This window comes from Schistocerca serialis, unplaced genomic scaffold (assembly GCF_023864345.2).
Source record: "Schistocerca serialis cubense isolate TAMUIC-IGC-003099 unplaced genomic scaffold, iqSchSeri2.2 HiC_scaffold_702, whole genome shotgun sequence".
In the NCBI taxonomy this organism is placed as follows: Eukaryota; Metazoa; Arthropoda; class Insecta; order Orthoptera; family Acrididae; genus Schistocerca; species Schistocerca serialis.
In genome coordinates, this window is record NW_026048302.1 from 61,893 (window position 1) to 81,946 (window position 20,054).

Consider the following 20,054-nt stretch of genomic DNA (forward strand, 5'->3'; position numbering starts at 1 on the left):
TGGCAACGTGGAAGGACGCCGGTTTCGTTTCGAGCCTTGCGTGTGGTTGTCGACGTTGACTGGTTGGCGTGTGCCGATGCACGTGCATGTGTGGGTCGCGAGTGCGTTTTTGGCTGGCTGTGTGTGTGTGTGTGTGTGTTTTGGGGGGGAAGGGGGAGGCGGTGGTGAAAGTGCAGTCGTTGCCACGGGCGTCGTCGGGTGGGGCTGGGGCTGTGCGTCGTGGCGGAAAGGTGGTAGGTTGCGGGAAGCGAGCCCGTCGTTGACGGTGTCGCGTGAGTTGTGAATCGAGTGGGGCGCGGGGCGCGGGACAGGAGCAGCGTGCCGCTGCGTCGTGGTCGTCAGCAGAGGCTGTGCGTGTGCTTGTCCTTTTTGTGGGCGGTTCGTGCGAGGCGTTTTTGTTTTGTGTTGCCCTAGTTGTTAGTTTATTTTGTTTGTGTTTGTTATTTTGAGACGACGACTGGTTGGTGGCGTGCGCGCGAAGTGGCGGTGTGCGCTTCCCGTGTCGTTTGTGTTGTTTGGTTTTTTTGTTTTTGTGTGTTTTTTTTTTTTGTTTTTTTTTTTTTTTTTTTTTTGCACTGGGCCCCGGTGGGTGGGTGCGTGTGTGTCGATTGCCGGCTGGCGAAAGGTGCGCCATCGGCGGGGTGGGTCGCCGGCACAAGTAGAGGCGGCGGCGTTGTTGCTGTTGTTGTGTGGTGTTTGTTTTGTTCGGCTGTGTCGGCGAGCTGTGTTGCGGTGCGTGTGAATGGTGGTGCAAAAGTGCTGGCGTTGGGGCTGCGACTGCGACGGCGACGGCGGCGAGCCGCGGGCGCGCCATTGATAGTGATGTTGTGAACAGCGGCTGTGTACGGTAGTGGTGTTGTTGTAGCACGACGTGCATCCGGGCCGGCGCGGAAAGCGCAGTTGCGGGCGGTTGCCCTTCGGTGCCAGCCATGTCGCGTGAGCGGCGGGTTGCTCTGGTGTCGACACGTGGTGCTCTGGGTTGTTGTGTGGTGCCCTTTGGCCGGTGGGGGTGGTTCGCGTGTGTCTCGTTCGCGCTCGGTGTCTGGTCGTGGTCGTGCTGCTCCCCCGTCTGTCGGCGGTTTCCGACGTCGTCTGTACGTTTTTGTTCGTTTGCGGCGTGCCTGCCGACGTCGTCCCGTCGCGACCTTTCAACCGAAAGTGTGGCGCCCGAAGGTGAACGAACGTAACCCTGACCTCGGCGCTTTACGCTGAGCCGAGCGAACCGAACCGAACCTAACCTGTGGTGTGGCGAGGTGAGCTCAGCCTGTGAGCCCCTAACGTCTACGTAAGGTAAGCTGTCCGGCTCACGCCTCACGTTTTTGAACGCTTTTTTAACCTACGTTTGACGCTTCTTAACCTAGCACTGACCCCTTAACCTAACGTGTAACCTAACCTAACCTAACCTAACCTAACCTAACCTAACCTAACCTAACCTAACCTCTGACGCCTGACGTGTTTGAATGCTTAACCTAAGTTTGACGCTTAACCTAACCCAAGTCCCCTTAACCTAACCCACGTCCACCTAACCTAACCTAACCTAACGTAGACGTGTAAACGTAATGTGTAACGCGTAACGTGTAAGGTCGGCTGTCGTGTGTGCTTGACGGCAGATTGGGTTGGTCTGTAGATTCGGATTGCGGTTTGCCTCGGTCGAGGGGTTGGGTCGGAAGCGGCGAGGGGCGGCGGCGCCTGTTGCGCAGGCGGCGTCCGTTTGCGGCGGGCAATTGTTGAGAAACGGCTGTGAATGTTGGCGGGCGAGAGGAGGAGGACGGCGCGCGATGTGGCCCGACGGCTGCGGGCCGATCGGGAAACGGCGGGAGGGCGACGGAAGGCGATGGGGCGGCGGAGGCGCGTTTGCACGGCCGTCATCGCCGCACGCCTCGGCTTGTGTGGCTGTGGCGCCGGCCGCGCTGGCCGGGCTGCCGCGGCGACGGTGTGGGAGTTTTGCCGAAGGTTTGGCCATTGTGGCGGGTCGTCGGCTGGGGCTGTGGGGGCGGCATTTGGGCGGGGGCGGCGATTCTCGGCGGGCCGACCCAGGCTGTAGCGCGCGGTAGCTGCAGTTTGGCCGTGGTTTGCGGCGCTGCCGTGGCGACTGGTTGGCGACTGTGGTGTGGCTGTGTGTAGCCCCATCCTCGGTGGTTTGAAAGGCGCGGGCGGTTGTGGCGCAGGTTTGGGGCTGCTCCGCACAGGCTGTCGGACGTTGGGCGGTAGCAAGCGCGGGAGGCGCGGCGCGGCGGCGCGCAGAGTGGCGGCCGCTCTCTCGGCCGTCCGCGCCCGCCCGCGACACTGGCTGGGCCTTGTGATTCTCTGCCGACGCAAGAAAGGGTTGGAGTCCCTTAGCGATCGTAGTGCGTGTGGAAGCCTTGTGCGACTCGCCGCTATCGAGAGCTACAAAACTCTGCGATTCACTTGCTTCTTAGCGAGTACTAAGCAATTTGTCGTGTTATAGGACCGACATAGAGTGTAGGCAAGATAGTGCGGACTAGCCGCACTTGTAGGATGAATAGAGTAGGGGACGACGAGGAGCCAGGGCCCCACCCGCGGGTGGCAAGCCCGCGTTCCTCTAGGCCAGAACAGACACACAGGGCTGAGGTAGAACTCGCGAGCAGGACCACTCAGGGCGCTCGACCGCGACACCCCGCCCCACCGGCCCCCACGCCTGAAGACTTATGCACTGCGATGATTCAAGAGAAACTGGAACAACTCCGCCGCGACCGCGACGCACGAGCAAAGGAACTCGCAAGACGGCGGGAGCAGGACGGCCCAACCACCAGTGCCAACTCATCTTCTGACGACTGCCGAACGAAGAGTCACAATCCGACGGAACAACACAATGCCATGGACTATCAGGACGAATCCAGCGACTCTGATGCACCATTCCAGGAAGTCAGACGCCGCCGGAAAGGCACCAAACGCAGGAAAGCCGAAGAAAATACCCCCATGCAGACGGAACAACGAGCTGTACCCACCACCAACTACTACGCACCACTACAGCAACAGGACCCAGCAATGGAAGACCAACACCAGCCTCAGCCTAACGACACAAATACTCAGGACGCCACAGCTCCGCCGCCGCCGAAACCGAGAATACCACCTGTGACAATCAACTACACTGGAAAATACCTGGAACTAAACGCTCAATTAAAGCAGAAGATCAGCGGACCACTCAAGGCGATCTACAAAAATAATCAGATCAAATACCACTTTGAAACGCTGGCAGACCAACGAGCAGCACTGGACTACCTCCATTCCATCAACATGCCCTATTTCACCCACCAAGCAGCAGAAGACAGAGAACTCCAAGTGGTCCTCAAGAATATCCCAGAGGAAATTACCGAAGACGAACTCGCCGCCGAACTTCGCCACATGCAATTCACAGTCACGAACGTACACCAGTTCAAGAAACGAGACCTGACCTCCAAGAAACTGATTCCACAGTCGGCTTACTGTGTATCTCTGCCACATGGACAGAAAAGCCGCACCATCTACGACGTACAATACCTCTTCCATACCAGAATTAAGGTGGAAGACTACAAGCCACTTGATGGGCCTGCCCAGTGCAAGAAATGCCTCAAATTCAACCACACTGGCCGGTACTGTCAGATGCCGGTCAGGTGTGTACGCTGTGGCGGCCACCACCACGCAAAGGATTGTACCAAGCCACGAACAGAACCACCCATCTGCGCAAACTGTCGCCAAGAAGGCCACCCTGGGACTTGGCGTGGTTGCCCTGAATTTCAGAAGGCGATACACGCCTACCAACTGCGACCTCCACCATCCAAGGAGCCCCAACAACCACCACAGCCGTCGTTTGCGGCGACTCCGAAGGACTTCCCATCTCTCCGAACACCCTGGACGGCTGCATCGTCGTTATTTCAAACACCAACCCAGCAACAACCAACTCGACCGAAAAACACGGCGCGCCAACGACTGCACGATCTTCGCCAGCAACAACAGCAGCAACGATCCACGGACAACGCCCTCGGACTGTCCGATATCATCGCCGCGCTATCTAACATGGGCTCCATCATCAACTTACTAAAAACGAAGAACGTCTTTGCCATCTTAGCAGATACAGCTCGCAAATTCAACGACGCACCGGATCTGTTATCCAAACTACTCACTCTACTGGAAGGAATCATGGCCTTTTTCACCGACTAACATGGATCAAGAGCGGCATCAACACAGAAACCTTACATTCTGCTTTTTTAACGCCAACGGCGTCGCTCCCAAGAAAGTAGAACTCACCGACTTCGTCGAACACCACAAAATTGATGTGCTACTATTGTCCGAAACGCATCTGCGACCCACCCAAACCTTCAACATTCGCAACATGGTGGGATACCGCACTGACCGCCACAATCGGCGCGGTGGAGGTACAGCAATCTACCTGCGATCTTCCCTCACTCACTCTCTCGAAACCTTGCCTGACATGACGAGTCTGGAAGCCACAGCAGTCACGATCGCCACCATACACGGGAAGCTCACGTTCGTCGCAGCCTACTTGAGCCCTGGCGCAGCCTTCACAGATGAAGACTTTATCTCCATCTTTGATCGATACGACAGAGTCCTCCTTTGTGGGGATCTTAATGCGAAGCATGTAGCATGGAACTCGCGGCAGACGAACGCCAAAGGCACCCGTCTCTACGAACTTGAAATTCGGCTCCAAGCATTCACACAAGGTCCTGAAGAACCGACTTACCTGCCTACTGTTCCACGCCATCAGCCGGATGTCCTAGATGTGGCCATAATCAAAAACGTGAATCCCGATCTGTCACTCCAGACGATCAATGACTTGACTTCTGACCACCAACCTGTTCTCGGAACACTGTCTGGAGCTCTTCCAATATTGCCACCGAAAACGAAAGTCTCCACAGACTGGATATCCTACGCCAGGTGGCTAAACAACAATGTGCGCCCCACGGAGCCATTAGCAACACCGGAGCAACTCGACGACGCCATCACTCGTCTGACTTCGAAAATCAAGAAGGCCGCTCACCAGGCCTCCACGAAGTTACTCTTCTCGACACCATATCGCGACCCACTGCCGCCGGCACTGCAAGACTTGAAATATTTGAAGAATCGAGCCCGTAAAAAATGGCAACAAACTCGCAACCCAGAATATAGACGAGAAATGCACCAGCTCTCCAGAGAACTCACGTGGCGTTGCAAGGAATGGCGCGCCGAACTATGGGAGGACCGGATGGCACAAATCCAACACCTATCGCGCGATGAATGGGCACTCATCCGTAATATCAAGAAACCCAAGCCACCAAAAACGGCGCTCACGGATGGCACCAATCTAATCTTTGACAACCTCCAAAAGGCCGAACTTTTCGCGGAAACTTACGAAACGCAATCACGCCTGAATTTTGCAGACTTTGAGAACGATGAGGAAGAGGACGCGCGCACTCGGGCAGAGGCACACCACATAAGACAACACCCCAGCGGAGACCGGCCAGAACTGACGTCTCCAGGAGAAATTCGCCGCATACTCAGGAAATTACACTCCACATCTGCCCCCGGACCTGACGGAATTTCGAACGACCATCTGAAGCATCTCCCACGGAAACCACTAGTGCTATTAACGAGAATACTCAACGAATGCCTGCTGAAGGAAAATTTCCCACCACAATGGAAACTGGCCAAGATCATACCCATCCCGAAACCGGGTAAGGACCCACTTCAGCCTGCGCACCACCGACCAATCAGTCTCCTTTCCACGATGGGCAAAACGTTTGAACGTGTCATCTTGGCCCGCATCAAGCCGCCCCTCTTGGAAAATGACGTCATTCGACCAGACCAATTTGCCTTTCAACCCAAACTTTCCGCCGAAATCCAGCTGCTCCGGATCTCGGAACACCTCACAAACCAAATCAATCTAAACCACTACACAGCAGCCATTTTCCTGGATGTTCAACAAGCATTTGACAAGGTGTGGCGAGAGAAGCTCATAAGTAAACTCCGGAACACCACCGACATCCCCAACTGTTACATCAAGATTATCGACAGCTTCCTGACCGACCGCCGTTTTTACGTCCAACAGGCCGACCAACACTCAGACACCAAACATCTCTCCGACGGTATACCGCAAGGCTCGGTACTCTCTCCCATCCTGTTCACCATCTACGTAAATGACATGCCCAAACTGCCGAACATCATGCTAGCACAGTTCGCTGATGATACGGCTCTCCTTACCAGCAGCCGTTCATTAGATACAGCCATCACCCGCTTGCAACACCAGATCGATATCCTCCTTTTGTGGGCAACTGATAATAAAATCACTATCAACGCACTCAAGACAAAGGCCATACTTTTCACTCGACGGAGACCGATTCTTCACCGCCGCCTCCAGATCAATGACCACGCCATCGAATGGTCCACCACGACGAAATATTTAGGGGTCACCCTGGACCATAAACTCACATTCTCAGCCCACATCAACGACAAAAGCCTCAAAATCATTCGCGCCATCCATGGACTATACCCCTTCTTAGCAAGCACTGACCTAAACGTAGCTACGAAGCTACGCATCTACCGCGCGACAATACTCCCGATGATGCTATATGGCTGCGCTACGTGGGGAATCACATCCACCACCAACATCCGCAAACTACAACGACTACAAAACCGGTGTCTAAGAATCATTCTCAAAGCGCCCAGGTGGTCCCGAATTATATCTTTACATGATGAACTGCAAGTCTCAACAATAGATCAAGTAATCCAACTACACGTCCAGCGTCTCATCAACAAAATAGACGACTTAAGGGTATCAACGAGACAACTCGAAGGAATCGCAACCACCCAACCTGAACCATGGCATAAAGTCAAGGTCCCCAGGGCCCTCACAACACACTGAAAAGTGAAGCAAAGGTATGTAGGGCAAAAAGGACCCCTGTGAGCCCAAAGTCCTACAAAAGATAACAATAAAGATGTACAAACCTACCTCTCACCCTTGGAAGTCCAGCCGCCAAAGGCGGTAGCACTTCGGCAACGACACCACACAGGTAATAAAAAAAAAAAAAAAAAAAAAAAAAAAAAAAAAAAAAAAAAAAAAAAAATGATTCTCTGCTCTGCTGCTGTGCTGTGCTTGCGTGCCTGCCTGCCGTCCCGCTCGCTCTCGCTGTGTGTTACGCGCGTCGTCGAAATGGCAGATCAGGCGGCTACGAACGAGACTGCTGCGGCACCCGCCGCCACCGGCACTACGAAGAAGGCCAAGTCTGCGTCGTCTGCGAAGAAGCCGCGCGCCAAGCCTGCGCACCCGCGCACCTCTGAGATGGTGACGGCCGCCATCAAGAGTCTGAAGGAGCGCGGCGGGTCGTCGCTGCAGGCGATCAAGAAGTACATAGCCGCGCACTACAAGCTGGACGCGGAGAAGCTGGCGCCGTTTATCAAGAAGTACCTCAAGTCGGCCGTCGTGGCGGGCGAGCTGGTGCAGACGAAGGGGAAGGGCGCGTCCGGCTCGTTCAAGCTTGCCGGCGCCGGCGGCGGGGGGGCGGCCGAGGGCGGCAAGGCTCGTGCTGGCGGTGCCAAGAAGAAGCGCGCCGCTCCGGCCAGCAAGGAGAAGAAGGGCGCCCGTGCGGCCGGCGCAAAGAAGGCTGGTGGCGTGAAGGCGGCGACCGGTCGGAAGGCGGGCGCCGCCAAGAAGGCGTCTGCGGCGTCGGCCGCGCCCGCGGGTGCGAAGAAGGCGGCTGCGGCCAAGCCGGCCAAGGCCAAGTCGCCGTCGAAGGCGAAGAAGGCCGCCAAGGTTCCGACGAAGAAGCCGAAGGCGCCGCGCCCGAAGAAGGCGACGACGCCGTCTAAGGCGAAGGCTTCGCCCAAGAAGAAGAAGTAGAGTAGAGGAGAAAGAGATGGGAGAAAGGAAGGGTTTGGCGCTTGACTCCGTCGTCCCCACCCCCCGTCGTCGTCTAGTGGCGCGCAAGAGACGCGCGGCCCAAAACGGCCCTTCTCAGGGCCATCAAAGCACGTCGGGGAAGGTTTTGATTGTCGTGTTGCGTTTGGTGTGGGTGTCTGTCTGGCGTTTCTGTATGCCCGTGGGGATGCTGTTTGCGTGCCGTGGTGGTTGGATTGCGGGGGTCGGTGGCGGGTGTGGGCGGCGGTAGCGGTAAGCGGTGTTGTTGTTGTTGTCGTGGTTGATTGTCGCCGTGTTTGTGGCGGCGGCCGACGGTTGGTTTTTCTGTCACGTTGTTTTGTTTGAATACGTTGGTTGGCTTGCCTGCGTTCGTTCGTCTCGGATGTCTGTCTTGTCGAGTCGTGTCTGGTCTTTGTTTTGTTTTGTTCCTTTGTGTGTGTGTGTGTGTGTGTGTTATGTTTTGCAACGGGGGGCACGTTGAGATGTGGAAGGAGTCGGCGGGGATTTCGGTGGCGCGTAGAGCGAGCGAGCGCGCGCGCCTGCCTGGCCGTTGGCCGTCGGAGTGGAGTGCGGGTTTTTTTTGTTTTCGAAACGAAAGCGGCGGCCGGCCAGCCACCCGTGCGGTGTGACGTCGGCCGTTGGGTATTGTGCGCTTTGAGCGCCGGGGAGGGATGATGTGTGATTGTTGCGCGCTGCTAGCAGGCAGGCAGAGTGAGCGGGTGTGGCGGACGGACGGGAAGTGGTGGTTTTTTTTTGTTTTTGGGTTGCGGGGCGAGAGGCAGGCGACCGACAAAGTTTGCTCGCGACGGAGAGATGTTAGTGGCCCTGAAAAGGGCCGTTTTTGTTTGTGCGGTGCGGTGCGGTGCGGTGCCGCGGCGCGGTTTAGGCGCGCTCGCCGCGGATGCGGCGCGCGAGCTGGATGTCCTTGGGCATGATGGTGACGCGCTTGGCGTGGATTGCGCACAGGTTGGTGTCTTCGAAGAGGCCGACGAGGTAGGCCTCGCTGGCCTCCTGCAGGGCCATGACTGCGGAGCTCTGGAAGCGCAGGTCGGTCTTGAAGTCCTGGGCGATCTCGCGCACTAGGCGCTGGAATGGCAGCTTGCGGATGAGCAGCTCTGTGCTCTTCTGGTAGCGCCTGATTTCTCGCAGGGCGACGGTGCCCGGCCTGTAGCGGTGGGGCTTCTTGACGCCTCCGGTGGCGGGCGCGCTCTTCCTCGCCGCCTTGGTGGCGAGCTGTTTGCGCGGCGCCTTTCCGCCGGTGGACTTGCGGGCCGTTTGCTTTGTGCGGGCCATGGCGGTAGCGGTAGCGGTAGCGGAGCGGCGTGCGTGGAGGTTAGGTGCGGCGCGGCGTCCGGTGCTGCCTTGACATTTTTTTTTTTTTTTTTTTTTTTTTTTTTTTTTTTTTTTTTTTTTTTCCACGTCTCTGGGATTGAGAACGTGTGGCTGTTGTTGCGCGATATAATCCGCTTTTCAGCCATGGAGGTTGGAGGATTGTAATGCTGTTTTGTCACAGTTTATTTCATTAAATGGGGATTGTTTTTTTTTCCTTTTGTTTGGGTTCACTCCATTTCAGCTTGGGTGTATTCTTTCTTTTCTGAATATTCAATACATATTTATGTTTTCTTTTTTGGTGGGTATACTCGCCCTGGCATTCGCCTTACAGCTTGAGGAAAACCACCAAAACCTCAGCTAGGGCGGAACGAATATTCAGCTATGTGATAAGTTATATTCTATTCTAGCAAGTTATTTTCTTAGCCTGGTTTACTAGCCTAGTTTACTACCGCAATTCTAACTATTTTGAGTTTTTTTCTATACCTTACGGACCAAGTCTCTTATTCTATCCTATTTTACTTGACTTGTTCTACATAATTTCGTCTATAATCTGATTTTGTCTATTATCTGATTTACTAGCCTAGTGTACTATTGCAGTTCTAACTATTTTGAGTTCTCTCTTTATCTTGTGGACCAGAGTCTCTCATCCTATCCTAGTTTGTTTGTCTTATTCTACGTAAATATTGTCTGTTTGGTGCTCCTTAGGAGTATTTTGTCTTTTTTCTTTTACTTGTCTCTGATATCTAGCCTTCTATATCTTGTATGAGGTGTATGACTGGTGTGATGTGCTCTGGTATGTTTTCTTGAATACATTTGGCTATTGTGTATGCTGGGAGCGGGTATTGGAAGTGGGGGTACCTGAATTTCCAGTGTTTACTTGTTAGTATTTCTCTTATCGGTCCATCTGTTATAAGTCTTTGCGATCCATAGTTTGCTGTTTGGAAGCGGCATCTTTCTGGTATTGGGATGGTGTTTGTAATGGTATGAATGTCAGTGGAGGCGGTGTTTGGATTTAAACGCCCGGCAATGCGGAGATTGCGTCTGTCATGTGCCTGTACCCTGTTGGTTTGCGCTGTTGAGCTGAGCCAAGTAATTGCCGCATATTCGAGTACGGGCCTAACGAAGCAGCTATATGTATGGATTAAGACCCAGGGGGGGGCGCCGTAGAATTTCCCTTTTATTAGTTTAATTAAATTCATGCGGGCGCGCGCTTTGTCAATTATGAGGGAGGTGTGCGGTTGCCAACTTAGGGTGTAGTCCAGTGTGACACCTAGATATTGGGCTGTTCTTTTCGGTGGAATTTCTTTGTGCCACAGGGTTATCTTTAGGGAGTCTGGGGTCTGGTTACGTTTTTGGCAGAGATGCCTATGACGGAAGAGGATTAGTTGGCTTTTGACGGGGTTCGGTTTTATGCGCCACTTGCACATCCAACTTTCAAGTTTGTTGATGTAGTCCTTAGCGAGGGTTTGTACGTCTGCAGTTGAGGTACCGGAGCACCAGTAGGCGGTATCGTCTGCGTAGAGGGCCAGGTCTTCGCACCAAGTCTCTGGTTTCGGAATATCGGCGGTGTATAGTTTGTATAGGGTAGGGGATAGTACTGCTCCTTGTGCCACTCCCGCTTCGGGGGTGAAGGGGTCAGATAGAGTTCCTCCTACTATTACCTGCCCCTTCCGGTTGGATAGGATATTGCTGATTAGTTTGCAGATCATGGGTGGGAATCCCTGAGTCCAGAGCTTATATATGAGCCCTCTGTGCCATACCTTGTCAAATGCCCTCTCAATGTCTAGGAACAGTGCCAGAGTGCACTCACTCCTGTTTAAGGCTTCGGTGGGCCCGCGCGCCTCCGTGCTGCGCTTATATGCCCTCGGTTGCGCGTGGTGGGGGGAGGGCGGGCCAGAGTCTATATAGGGGGGCGGCGGGCGCGCTGGGCGCAGACCGTAGCCGACTCGCCAGCCGCTGCAGCTGCTGTTTGTGCACGTTTTGCTTTGCCCGAGGAAGGAAGGATGACAGGCCGCGGCAAGGGAGGAAAGGGGCTCGGCAAGGGTGGCGCCAAGCGGCACCGCAAGGTGTTGCGCGACAACATCCAGGGCATCACGAAGCCCGCCATCCGCCGCCTGGCTCGCAGGGGCGGCGTGAAGCGCATCTCTGGTCTGATCTACGAGGAGACCCGCGGGGTGCTGAAGGTGTTCCTGGAGAACGTGATCCGCGACGCGGTGACGTACACTGAGCACGCCAAGCGCAAGACTGTGACGGCCATGGACGTGGTGTACGCCCTGAAGAGGCAGGGGCGCACCCTGTACGGTTTCGGCGGTTAGGCTGCGTCGCAGCGGGCGCTGGCCTTCCCGCGGCCGTGCTTGTGGGTGGGAGAGACTAGAAAACGGCCCTTTTCAGGGCCACCACACTGTTCGGAAGTTGAAAAGTGCGAAAGAGTCTGTGTTGTTGTTGCTGCGTGTGTGCGCTGTGTTGTTTGTTTGTTTCTTTCTTTCTTTCCGTTTGAGCGACGTGATGTGACTGGGAGGGGAGAAGGAAAGGAAACGTGTCATGTGGCTGGCTGTGTGTGGAGCTGCTTCGTTTGTGTGTTTGTTATTGTGTGTCTTTGTATCGATCGCGACGGAGATGGCGGGCTGTGTGTTGTTGTGCGAGAGGCGGTGATTATTTGCTTGCGTGGTTTGGCTCTGTGTGTTTGTTTGCGGCGGCGGCGTTGGGGTTTCCGAGGCAAGGCGTGTGGGCATAGGCGGCCGGATCAGCTGTTTCGTTCGTGTCGACGGCCGTTGCGCGCGGGAGTGGAGGGCGGTGTGTCGACACGCCTCCCTTTAACAATGGTCATTATTGCTGCCGTTGTCGGTTTGGAAGGCGACTGCGACCGTGCAAAATGTGTGTGTGTGTGTGTGTGTTTTGGGCCACACGGGCTGTGTGGACGACAAGATGGCGGACGTGCGCCGGCGGCGGCTGTGCTGTGACGGTGCAAAGTTAAAACAAAACAAGGTGCGGCGAGGACGACTGAAATTTTGCTTTGGACGTAGGTTTGTGTGGTGGCCCTGAAAAGGGCCGATTGTTGTGGGCCGAGCCGGCAAAGCGCGTTGCGTGCAGGGGAGCACGCGGCGGCTGCGATTGCCTGGCCTCCTTTAGGCCTTCTTCTCGGTCTTCTTTGGCAGCAGGACGGCCTGGATGTTGGGCAGGACACCACCCTGTGCGATGGTGACGCCCGACAGGAGCTTGTTGAGCTCCTCGTCGTTGCGGATGGCAAGCTGCAGGTGGCGCGGGATGATGCGCGTCTTCTTGTTGTCGCGGGCCGCGTTTCCGGCCAGCTCGAGCACCTCAGCCGCGAGGTACTCCATGACGGCGGCGAGGTAGACGGGCGCCCCGGCGCCGACGCGCTCTGCGTAGTTTCCCTTGCGCAGGAGGCGGTGGATTCTGCCGACCGGGAACTGGAGCCCAGCCCTGCTTGAGCGGGACTTTGACTTGCCCTTGACTTTGCCTCCCTTTCCGCGTCCGGACATGGCGATGGGCTAGCGACGGTGCACACGAAACGGAAACGAAAACGACCGGTGCGAGCGGCAGCGAGTCGAGCAGCGGAGTGCGTGCCGGCGCAGCCGGGGTGGGGGTGCTTTATGGGCTCGGGTGCGGCGGCCGGTTGCGCGCGCGCCCCATTGGTCGGCGGCCGCAACAGGGCGAGCTGGTAAAGGTGCGGCGGCGGCTGGCGGCGGGTGCCACTGTGTGGGGAGACGCTGACTAGAGCGGAGCGCTTGCTACTGGTGTTGCTGCTGCCGTACGTTGGTTCGAGATGCCGCCCAAGACTAGCGGGAAGGCCGCCAAGAAGGCTGGCAAGGCGCAGAAGAACATTTCGAAGGGCGACAAGAAGAAGAAGCGCAAGAGGAAGGAGAGCTATGCCATCTACATCTACAAGGTGCTGAAGCAGGTGCACCCTGACACGGGCATCTCGTCGAAGGCGATGAGCATCATGAACAGCTTCGTGAACGACATTTTCGAGCGCATTGCGGCCGAGGCTTCTCGCCTGGCGCACTACAACAAGCGCTCGACCATCACGTCCCGCGAGATCCAGACCGCTGTGCGGCTGTTGCTGCCTGGCGAGCTGGCCAAGCACGCCGTGAGCGAGGGCACGAAGGCGGTGACCAAGTACACGAGCTCCAAGTAAGGAGGTGGCTCTGGAATGGAAGGAAGGAAGGATGGAGAAGGCTCCTCCGTTGCGAGAGCGGCAAAACGGCCCTTTTCAGGGCCACCAACTTGCCTTTTGCGGGAAGGGCGGAATTGTTGTTGTTGTTTGTGTGTGTGGACGGCTGTGATGTATGTGTGCATTTTGATTGTGGGTGGGGGGGCGCGTCAAAGCGTGTTGCGCGGGGTACGGCCACGAGGTTGGTCGCCGTGGCGTGGAATGGTGGCACGCCTCGTTGGCGTGGTTTTTGACCCATTGGTGTTGTTGGGGTGTGTGTGTGTGTTACCCGTCTGCGAGGGGGGACAGTGCGATCGGCGACTTTTGTGTCACCGTAACGACGGCCGTTTGCGGGTTTGTTTTTTTGCACATCATACATGGCGAGGGTGAAATGTGAAATGTTTTTGTTTGGTTTTTGTTTTGTTTTTTTGCCGCCCACTATTCCCTTTGCTGTACGCCGAGTTTGACAATGGTGCGACGTAACTGCAGCGTGGAGGTGTGTGAGTGACGTTGAAATGAACGTGCCATTAAGACGCATTGTTGTTGTATTGTACTGTACGTGTACGGCGACACGCACGATGATGTACCATTCGACTCTGATGTTTGATAGCCGTGTCTGACTGATTGCGTACGACGCACGCACACCGATGTCGTCATTCAAGATGCACGCTAGACGACGACGGCGGCGGCGGCGGTGGTCGTTTGTTTGGCGAATGTCTGTACACGTGTTTGTCTGTGTCCATCCGGTATGTATTTGTTTGTTTGAAAGTGTTTTGTGTGTCGGTGACGTGGTCCGATCCGTCGCCCCCTGAGTAACTGTCGATCGGCGCGATAGACCGGCGTCACGCAACTGAACCGAAGTCTTGGGCACACCCGTCATACTGTTGTACACCGTCGCGCTGAGAACGGTAACGAAAGGTTGACGTTGATCGGTCGAATGTCTGGGCAGAACGTGAGGAATGAGGCAAGAGTGCAAGGAGGGGGGGCAAAAGAGAGAGGAAGGGAAAAAGGGGAGAAACGCATTCGTAGAGCAACGGAACGTTCCCGTGTCGGAGGCGTATTGGAGCCGCACTGAAATGCGTTTAACGGCGGCGCGGCTGCAAGTGTCTGCCGTGGTGAACGTTACCTTTGACGGCTGCATTGGGCTTTGCCTTTGCTTTCGCTTTCGCTTTCGCGTTCGCTTTCGCTTTCCCGGATGTACGTAACGTTTGTTGATATGGTTCTGAGGAAGAGTGTATGACAGTGCCGTGCCGTCCATGTTCGTGTGCCCTCCCATTGTGTGTATGCTATTGTCTGTGTACTTGAATGATGTATGTAGGTGTTAGTGGACATGTTTTACCAGTGGGGGGAAATGGATCGTCGATAGTTGCCGTCACTCTGTCACGGTCGAGATGACGCACCCTCCGTACAGAAAGGTGTCGAGAAAGTGAGTGTGTGTGTGCGTCCGTGAATTGGCAGCGTTTGGAGGTGGGCGTGCCCTGCATGTGGCCCGGAAAAGGCTGTTCGTTAGGCGGTAGTGTTGTGTGGACAGGGGAGGGGCATGCGTAACGCTGCTGGCATGGCATTTCGGGAGATGGGAGGGGGCAAACGAGGAAACGAGGAGCGGCGGCCAAAGACGGGACGGGGAGGGGCGCGGTGTGGGTGGCTTGCGCCTGTGCTCGGCGTTGTGGTTTGTGCAAAAGAGGAGGAGAAAAACAATGTGAGTTGCCAGGGAGGGGAGCGGTGTTGTGTTGTGGTTGTCGTGGTGTAGCCGCAGACGCGGCTGTCAGTGAACGTGGCGAGACGGACGGATGCGCGGAGGGGCGGGGGCGGCGCATTTCGCCGGTGCCGTGCCGTGCCGTGCCTGAAAGCCGCGTGGTCGCTGTGTTGTTGGTGGCGTGGGGGCGAGGAGAGTACCGTACGGGTGTGCTTGTGCGCCGGAAATGGCACACTGCGCCCGCCCGTCTTGGAGGCTGATGGCTGTGGTGTGGAAATGGGGCGCGGTGATGTTGAAGCACAGAAAAGAAACCAAGAAAACGGAAGGCGTGATGCGGCGGTGGTGGTGAGAGCGGGAAAAACAAAACAAAAGAAAAAAAACAACAAAAAAAAAGAAGGAAAAACAACAAGAAACAAAAAAGAAAACAAAAAGTCTATCAATATTAAAATGTAAATGGAAATGGACCCAGGTATAACCTCCCTGCACAAATAGCAGAGAGTCCGATGATAATAAAAATGTGCCAGAATGTTAACGTCCCTACAAAACAAACCCAACGATAATATTAATGAAAGAGTGAACCGTATGTAACATTGCAACAGACATAATGAAACCTGATAAATTGTATAAGGGCAGCAGCCGTTGACCTTTGGCCCTGTATTCAGAATAAAAAGAGCCAAAGATCGTTACCCCAATGAAAAAGACACTGAAACACGTATGTAACATAGTAGCGATGGCGAGACATTGTAGCATCTGTGACCAGAGAGTTTGCGCTGGACTGCGCGAGTGTTGCGAGCGGTTCTCAGTCAGTCAGTCAGTCTGTGTAGTTGAGGGCTGTACTCTGTCAGTAGTCGTCGCGTGCAGTACGCTAATAGTCGTCATGCAGAGCGGTCGGTCAGTAGTAGCAGCCGAGTGCGGTTGTGTGATGTAGGCGGTCGGCAACACTGGTCAAGATGGTGAATAAGGTATACTGTTAATTGATATAATCGTTAGATAATGAGAAATTGTATTTATTGTAATTATTCTCCAACAAGTTCCCCAATAATAATTTTTATTTCAAAAGCATTTTTCAAACATTTAATCTTTTATTGAACTAAAGAGTTCGTTCCACTTCTTTGAAGAAAAATGTCACTAAAATCACAAAGAAAGAGAATATTATTATTTGCAATGCAGTTCCTCCAAGCGCTGCGCAACAACCAGAGCAGAAATGTGACATCCATTTATTCGGAGGTAAGACTTTAATTCTGATTGTTTTGCACAGGGCCAAAGACCGATATTTCGGTTTAATTGAAGTTTCTTGTCACTGAACGGACTTTTGTAAATGTTGTGTGAAGACTTTATATTTGAGTCAGATTGCGAATTGCACATTTTTGTTGCCATTTTCAATACCTCTCATTGTGGGCGAGGTTACAATTAGCGCAATGTCCATTAGCATCCGTAAATAACATTGTCCATTATTTTAAATATTGCTGGGAGGTTACAACACACACACACACACACACACACACACACACAAAACAAAAAACAAAAAAAAACAAAAAATTGCATTTATATCCGCTCCTCAATTGTAGATACCCCTTACACAGCTGTGTGCAATGAATGAGTGCTGGCTGGTAATTAATTGCACTCCTTGGAGGGAAATGCCATAGGAAGTAGTCTTTAAAAAGTGAATGTTTTTCGTTAAGAGACAAAAGTTACTTTAGAAAAAAAGTAATAGTGGGGCTTTTGTTGTTGAACAAAATAAGTACAATGAACATACGTTATCAGATTTGCGCAATGCAGCGTCACACCACCTTTTGATTATAACACAATATACTATACATCGTCCCGAACCGTGACCAGAGTCGCGAGACGAGCAGAGCACGCCGCCGACGCCCGCTCAGTACAACCGTCCACCCGCTACTACTGTCGACCGACTACTACCTCTCCCGACTCGCGCTACAATATATATAACAACTGTTCCTGGCGACCCGGTGCGTGCAACTACTGTCGTCTGGCGCGGTCCAAGCGCCGACTAGCAGCGATAAAGAACTCTCTGGTCAGACAGAGATGCTGTCATGCCTCGCCATCGCTCTGGTAATGAATACATACGTGGTGCAGCGTGCGTACCACCGGAACACGCAGTGGCGGAGCCAAAGACTGTGTTGTCGAGGTCGAGTGCGAGTGGGAAGAGAGGCAGCGTCGGCACGGAGATGCAAGCGAGCGCGAGACGCACGGGGGCTGCGGCGTGGCGCGTTTGCGGTCGGCGCCTTTGGTGGCAACGGCCGGGACAAGCAGCGGTGTATGGTGTGGTGCGGGGCGGACAGGGGCGGAGGCGGCGCGACGACGGCATGGGGGCGAAAACGGGACGGGGGACGGCGGATGTTGAGAGGCGTCACGCGCGGACAGGACACAGACACAGAGACACACAGATTGGAAAGGGAGGGTGCGCGGTAGTAGTTGGGAATGTGCGTACCGTGCGGGATGGGAGTGGGCGAGGAACACGGTCGTGGCCCCTGTTTTGGGTGCGTGTGATGACGTCGGTGTGTTGTGGGAAGGGAAGGTGCTGTGGCGGCGGCGCGTAATGGGCGTAGGCCGAAAAGAGAAAGGAACGTGGGCAGTGTGTTGGCAAGCGTCGGTTCGACTGCGACGTTGATGGGCAGGGCAGGGCAAGGTTAATGGTGGTAGGAGTAGGCGTGTGGGCGCAAAAAATCTGCCGCTGCAGGCGGTGCCGTAACCGCCATGGCGGGAAGGAGAGAGGGCCAAAGAAAGAAAGAAAGAAAGAAGAAAACAAAAAAAAAAAAAGGAGGGGGGGGGGGGGGGGCGAAAGTGGAGAGGCGGTGGTGTGAGAAGGGCGGGGGCGGAAGGAAGGCAGGAAGGACAAGAGGCGAGGCGACGGCTTGCTTTGTGTATCGGTCGGTCTCTGGCTATGCTTCGTTTTCTGCAGCAGGGTCGGTGCGCGGCGTGGCTCGCGGCAGTGGGAACGCCTGGTGGCTGGACGGCCAGCAATGCGGTTGGATGGGCGGCCACAGCACCGCACCTGTGCCCGAGGAGGAGACGCTGGCGGCGGGCCCTGAGGTGAGGCCGGCTCGGCTGGGGCTGTGGATGTGTAGGTGTGCGCCGCTGCTGCAACAACGAGTAAAACGCGAGAAGAAGGGATGGCGGTAGAGAGGAAAAAAAGAAAAAGGTCGTGTTGTGTTGATGCGCAGGCAGACGCGTACAGAGGGACGAGCCCGGTCTGCAGCAGGGTGTGGCCGTGCCGAGTGCAGAGCAGCGGCGGCTCGGTTCGGTTCGGCCCGGCCCGGCGGGCCGCGCTGTTGTCGCGGACGTGAGCGCCCCCTGGCGGGTGGCCGGAGGCGGCGCGGCGTGTTGGACGTGTGGCTGGTGGCAGTGCACAATTTGCGAGTGGCTGGCGGTGTGGTGTGGCGGTTGGCGCGTCGGGCGGCGGAGAGGTATGTGTTGCGGGCGCCCTTTGCTGCGCTGCGTCGTTGCGTGTGCCGTACAGGGCGGGCGCTTGTCGACTGTGTGGGCGGTGTGGCGAATTGGCGTGAAACGGCTGCCGAGAGGTGTGTGGTAGCGAGCCGGTCGGTGGTGTCAGTGCGAAGGGGAATGTGCGTGCGTTTGGCGGTTTCGGTGTGCTTTTTGCGGCGTGAGAGTGGGAATTAGTGGGGCCGGCTGTTGTGTTGGTTCCTTGTGTCTTGTGTCGCGTAGCTTGATGGCAACGTGGAAGGACGCCGGTTTCGTTTCGAGCCTTGCGTGTGGTTGTCGACGTTGACTGGTTGGCGTGTGCCGATGCACGTGCATGTGTGGGTCGCGAGTGCGTTTTTGGCTGGCTGTGTGTGTGTGTGTGTGTGTTTTGGGGGGGAAGGGGGAGGCGGTGGTGAAAGTGCAGTCGTTGCCACGGGCGTCGTCGGGTGGGGCTGGGGCTGTGCGTCGTGGCGGAAAGGTGGTAGGTTGCGGGAAGCGAGCCCGTCGTTGACGGTGTCGCGTGAGTTGTGAATCGAGTGGGGCGCGGGGCGCGGGACAGGAGCAGCGTGCCGCTGCGTCGTGGTCGTCAGCAGAGGCTGTGCGTGTGCTTGTCCTTTTTGTGGGCGGTTCGTGCGAGGCGTTTTTGTTTTGTGTTGCCCTAGTTGTTAGTTTATTTTGTTTGTGTTTGTTATTTTGAGACGACGACTGGTTGGTGGCGTGCGCGCGAAGTGGCGGTGTGCGCTTCCCGTGTCGTTTGTGTTGTTTGGTTTTTTTGTTTTTGTGTGTTTTTTTTTTTTGTTTTTTTTTTTTTTTTTTTTTTTTTGCACTGGGCCCCGGTGGGTGGGTGCGTGTGTGTCGATTGCCGGCTGGCGAAAGGTGCGCCATCGGCGGGGTGGGTCGCCGGCACAAGTAGAGGCGGCGGCGTTGTTGCTGTTGTTGTGTGGTGTTTGTTTTGTTCGGCTGTGTCGGCGAGCTGTGTTGCGGTGCGTGTGAATGGTGGTGCAAAAGTGCTGGCGTTGGGGCTGCGACTGCGACGGCGACGGCGGCGAGCCGCGGGCGCGCCATTGATAGTGATGTTGTGAACAGCGGCTGTGTACGGTAGTGGTGTTGTTGTAGCACGACGTGCATCCGGGCCGGCGCGGAAAGCGCAGTTGCGGGCGGTTGCCCTTCGGTGCCAGCCATGTCGCGTGAGCGGCGGGTTGCTCTGGTGTCGACACGTGGTGCTCTGGGTTGTTGTGTGGTGCCCTTTGGCCGGTGGGGGTGGTTCGCGTGTGTCTCGTTCGCGCTCGGTGTCTGGTCGTGGTCGTGCTGCTCCCCCGTCTGTCGGCGGTTTCCGACGTCGTCTGTACGTTTTTGTTCGTTTGCGGCGTGCCTGCCGACGTCGTCCCGTCGCGACCTTTCAACCGAAAGTGTGGCGCCCGAAGGTGAACGAACGTAACCCTGACCTCGGCGCTTTACGCTGAGCCGAGCGAACCGAACCGAACCTAACCTGTGGTGTGGCGAGGTGAGCTCAGCCTGTGAGCCCCTAACGTCTACGTAAGGTAAGCTGTCCGGCTCAC

The 20,054-nt window shown here is 55.6% G+C and overlaps 1 protein-coding gene across 1 annotated transcript; it reads left to right on the plus strand.

Annotated features, from left to right (window-relative positions):
- Window positions 1-2,679: 2,679 nt before the first annotated feature.
- Window positions 2,680-4,161, plus strand: LOC126449165 (activating signal cointegrator 1 complex subunit 2 homolog). The gene is made up of 2 exons (XM_050091011.1): window positions 2,680-3,096; window positions 3,742-4,161. Exons 1-2 carry the CDS (start codon window positions 2,680-2,682, stop codon window positions 4,159-4,161), a joined length of 837 nt encoding a protein of 278 aa, XP_049946968.1.
- Window positions 4,162-20,054: the final 15,893 nt, after the last annotated feature.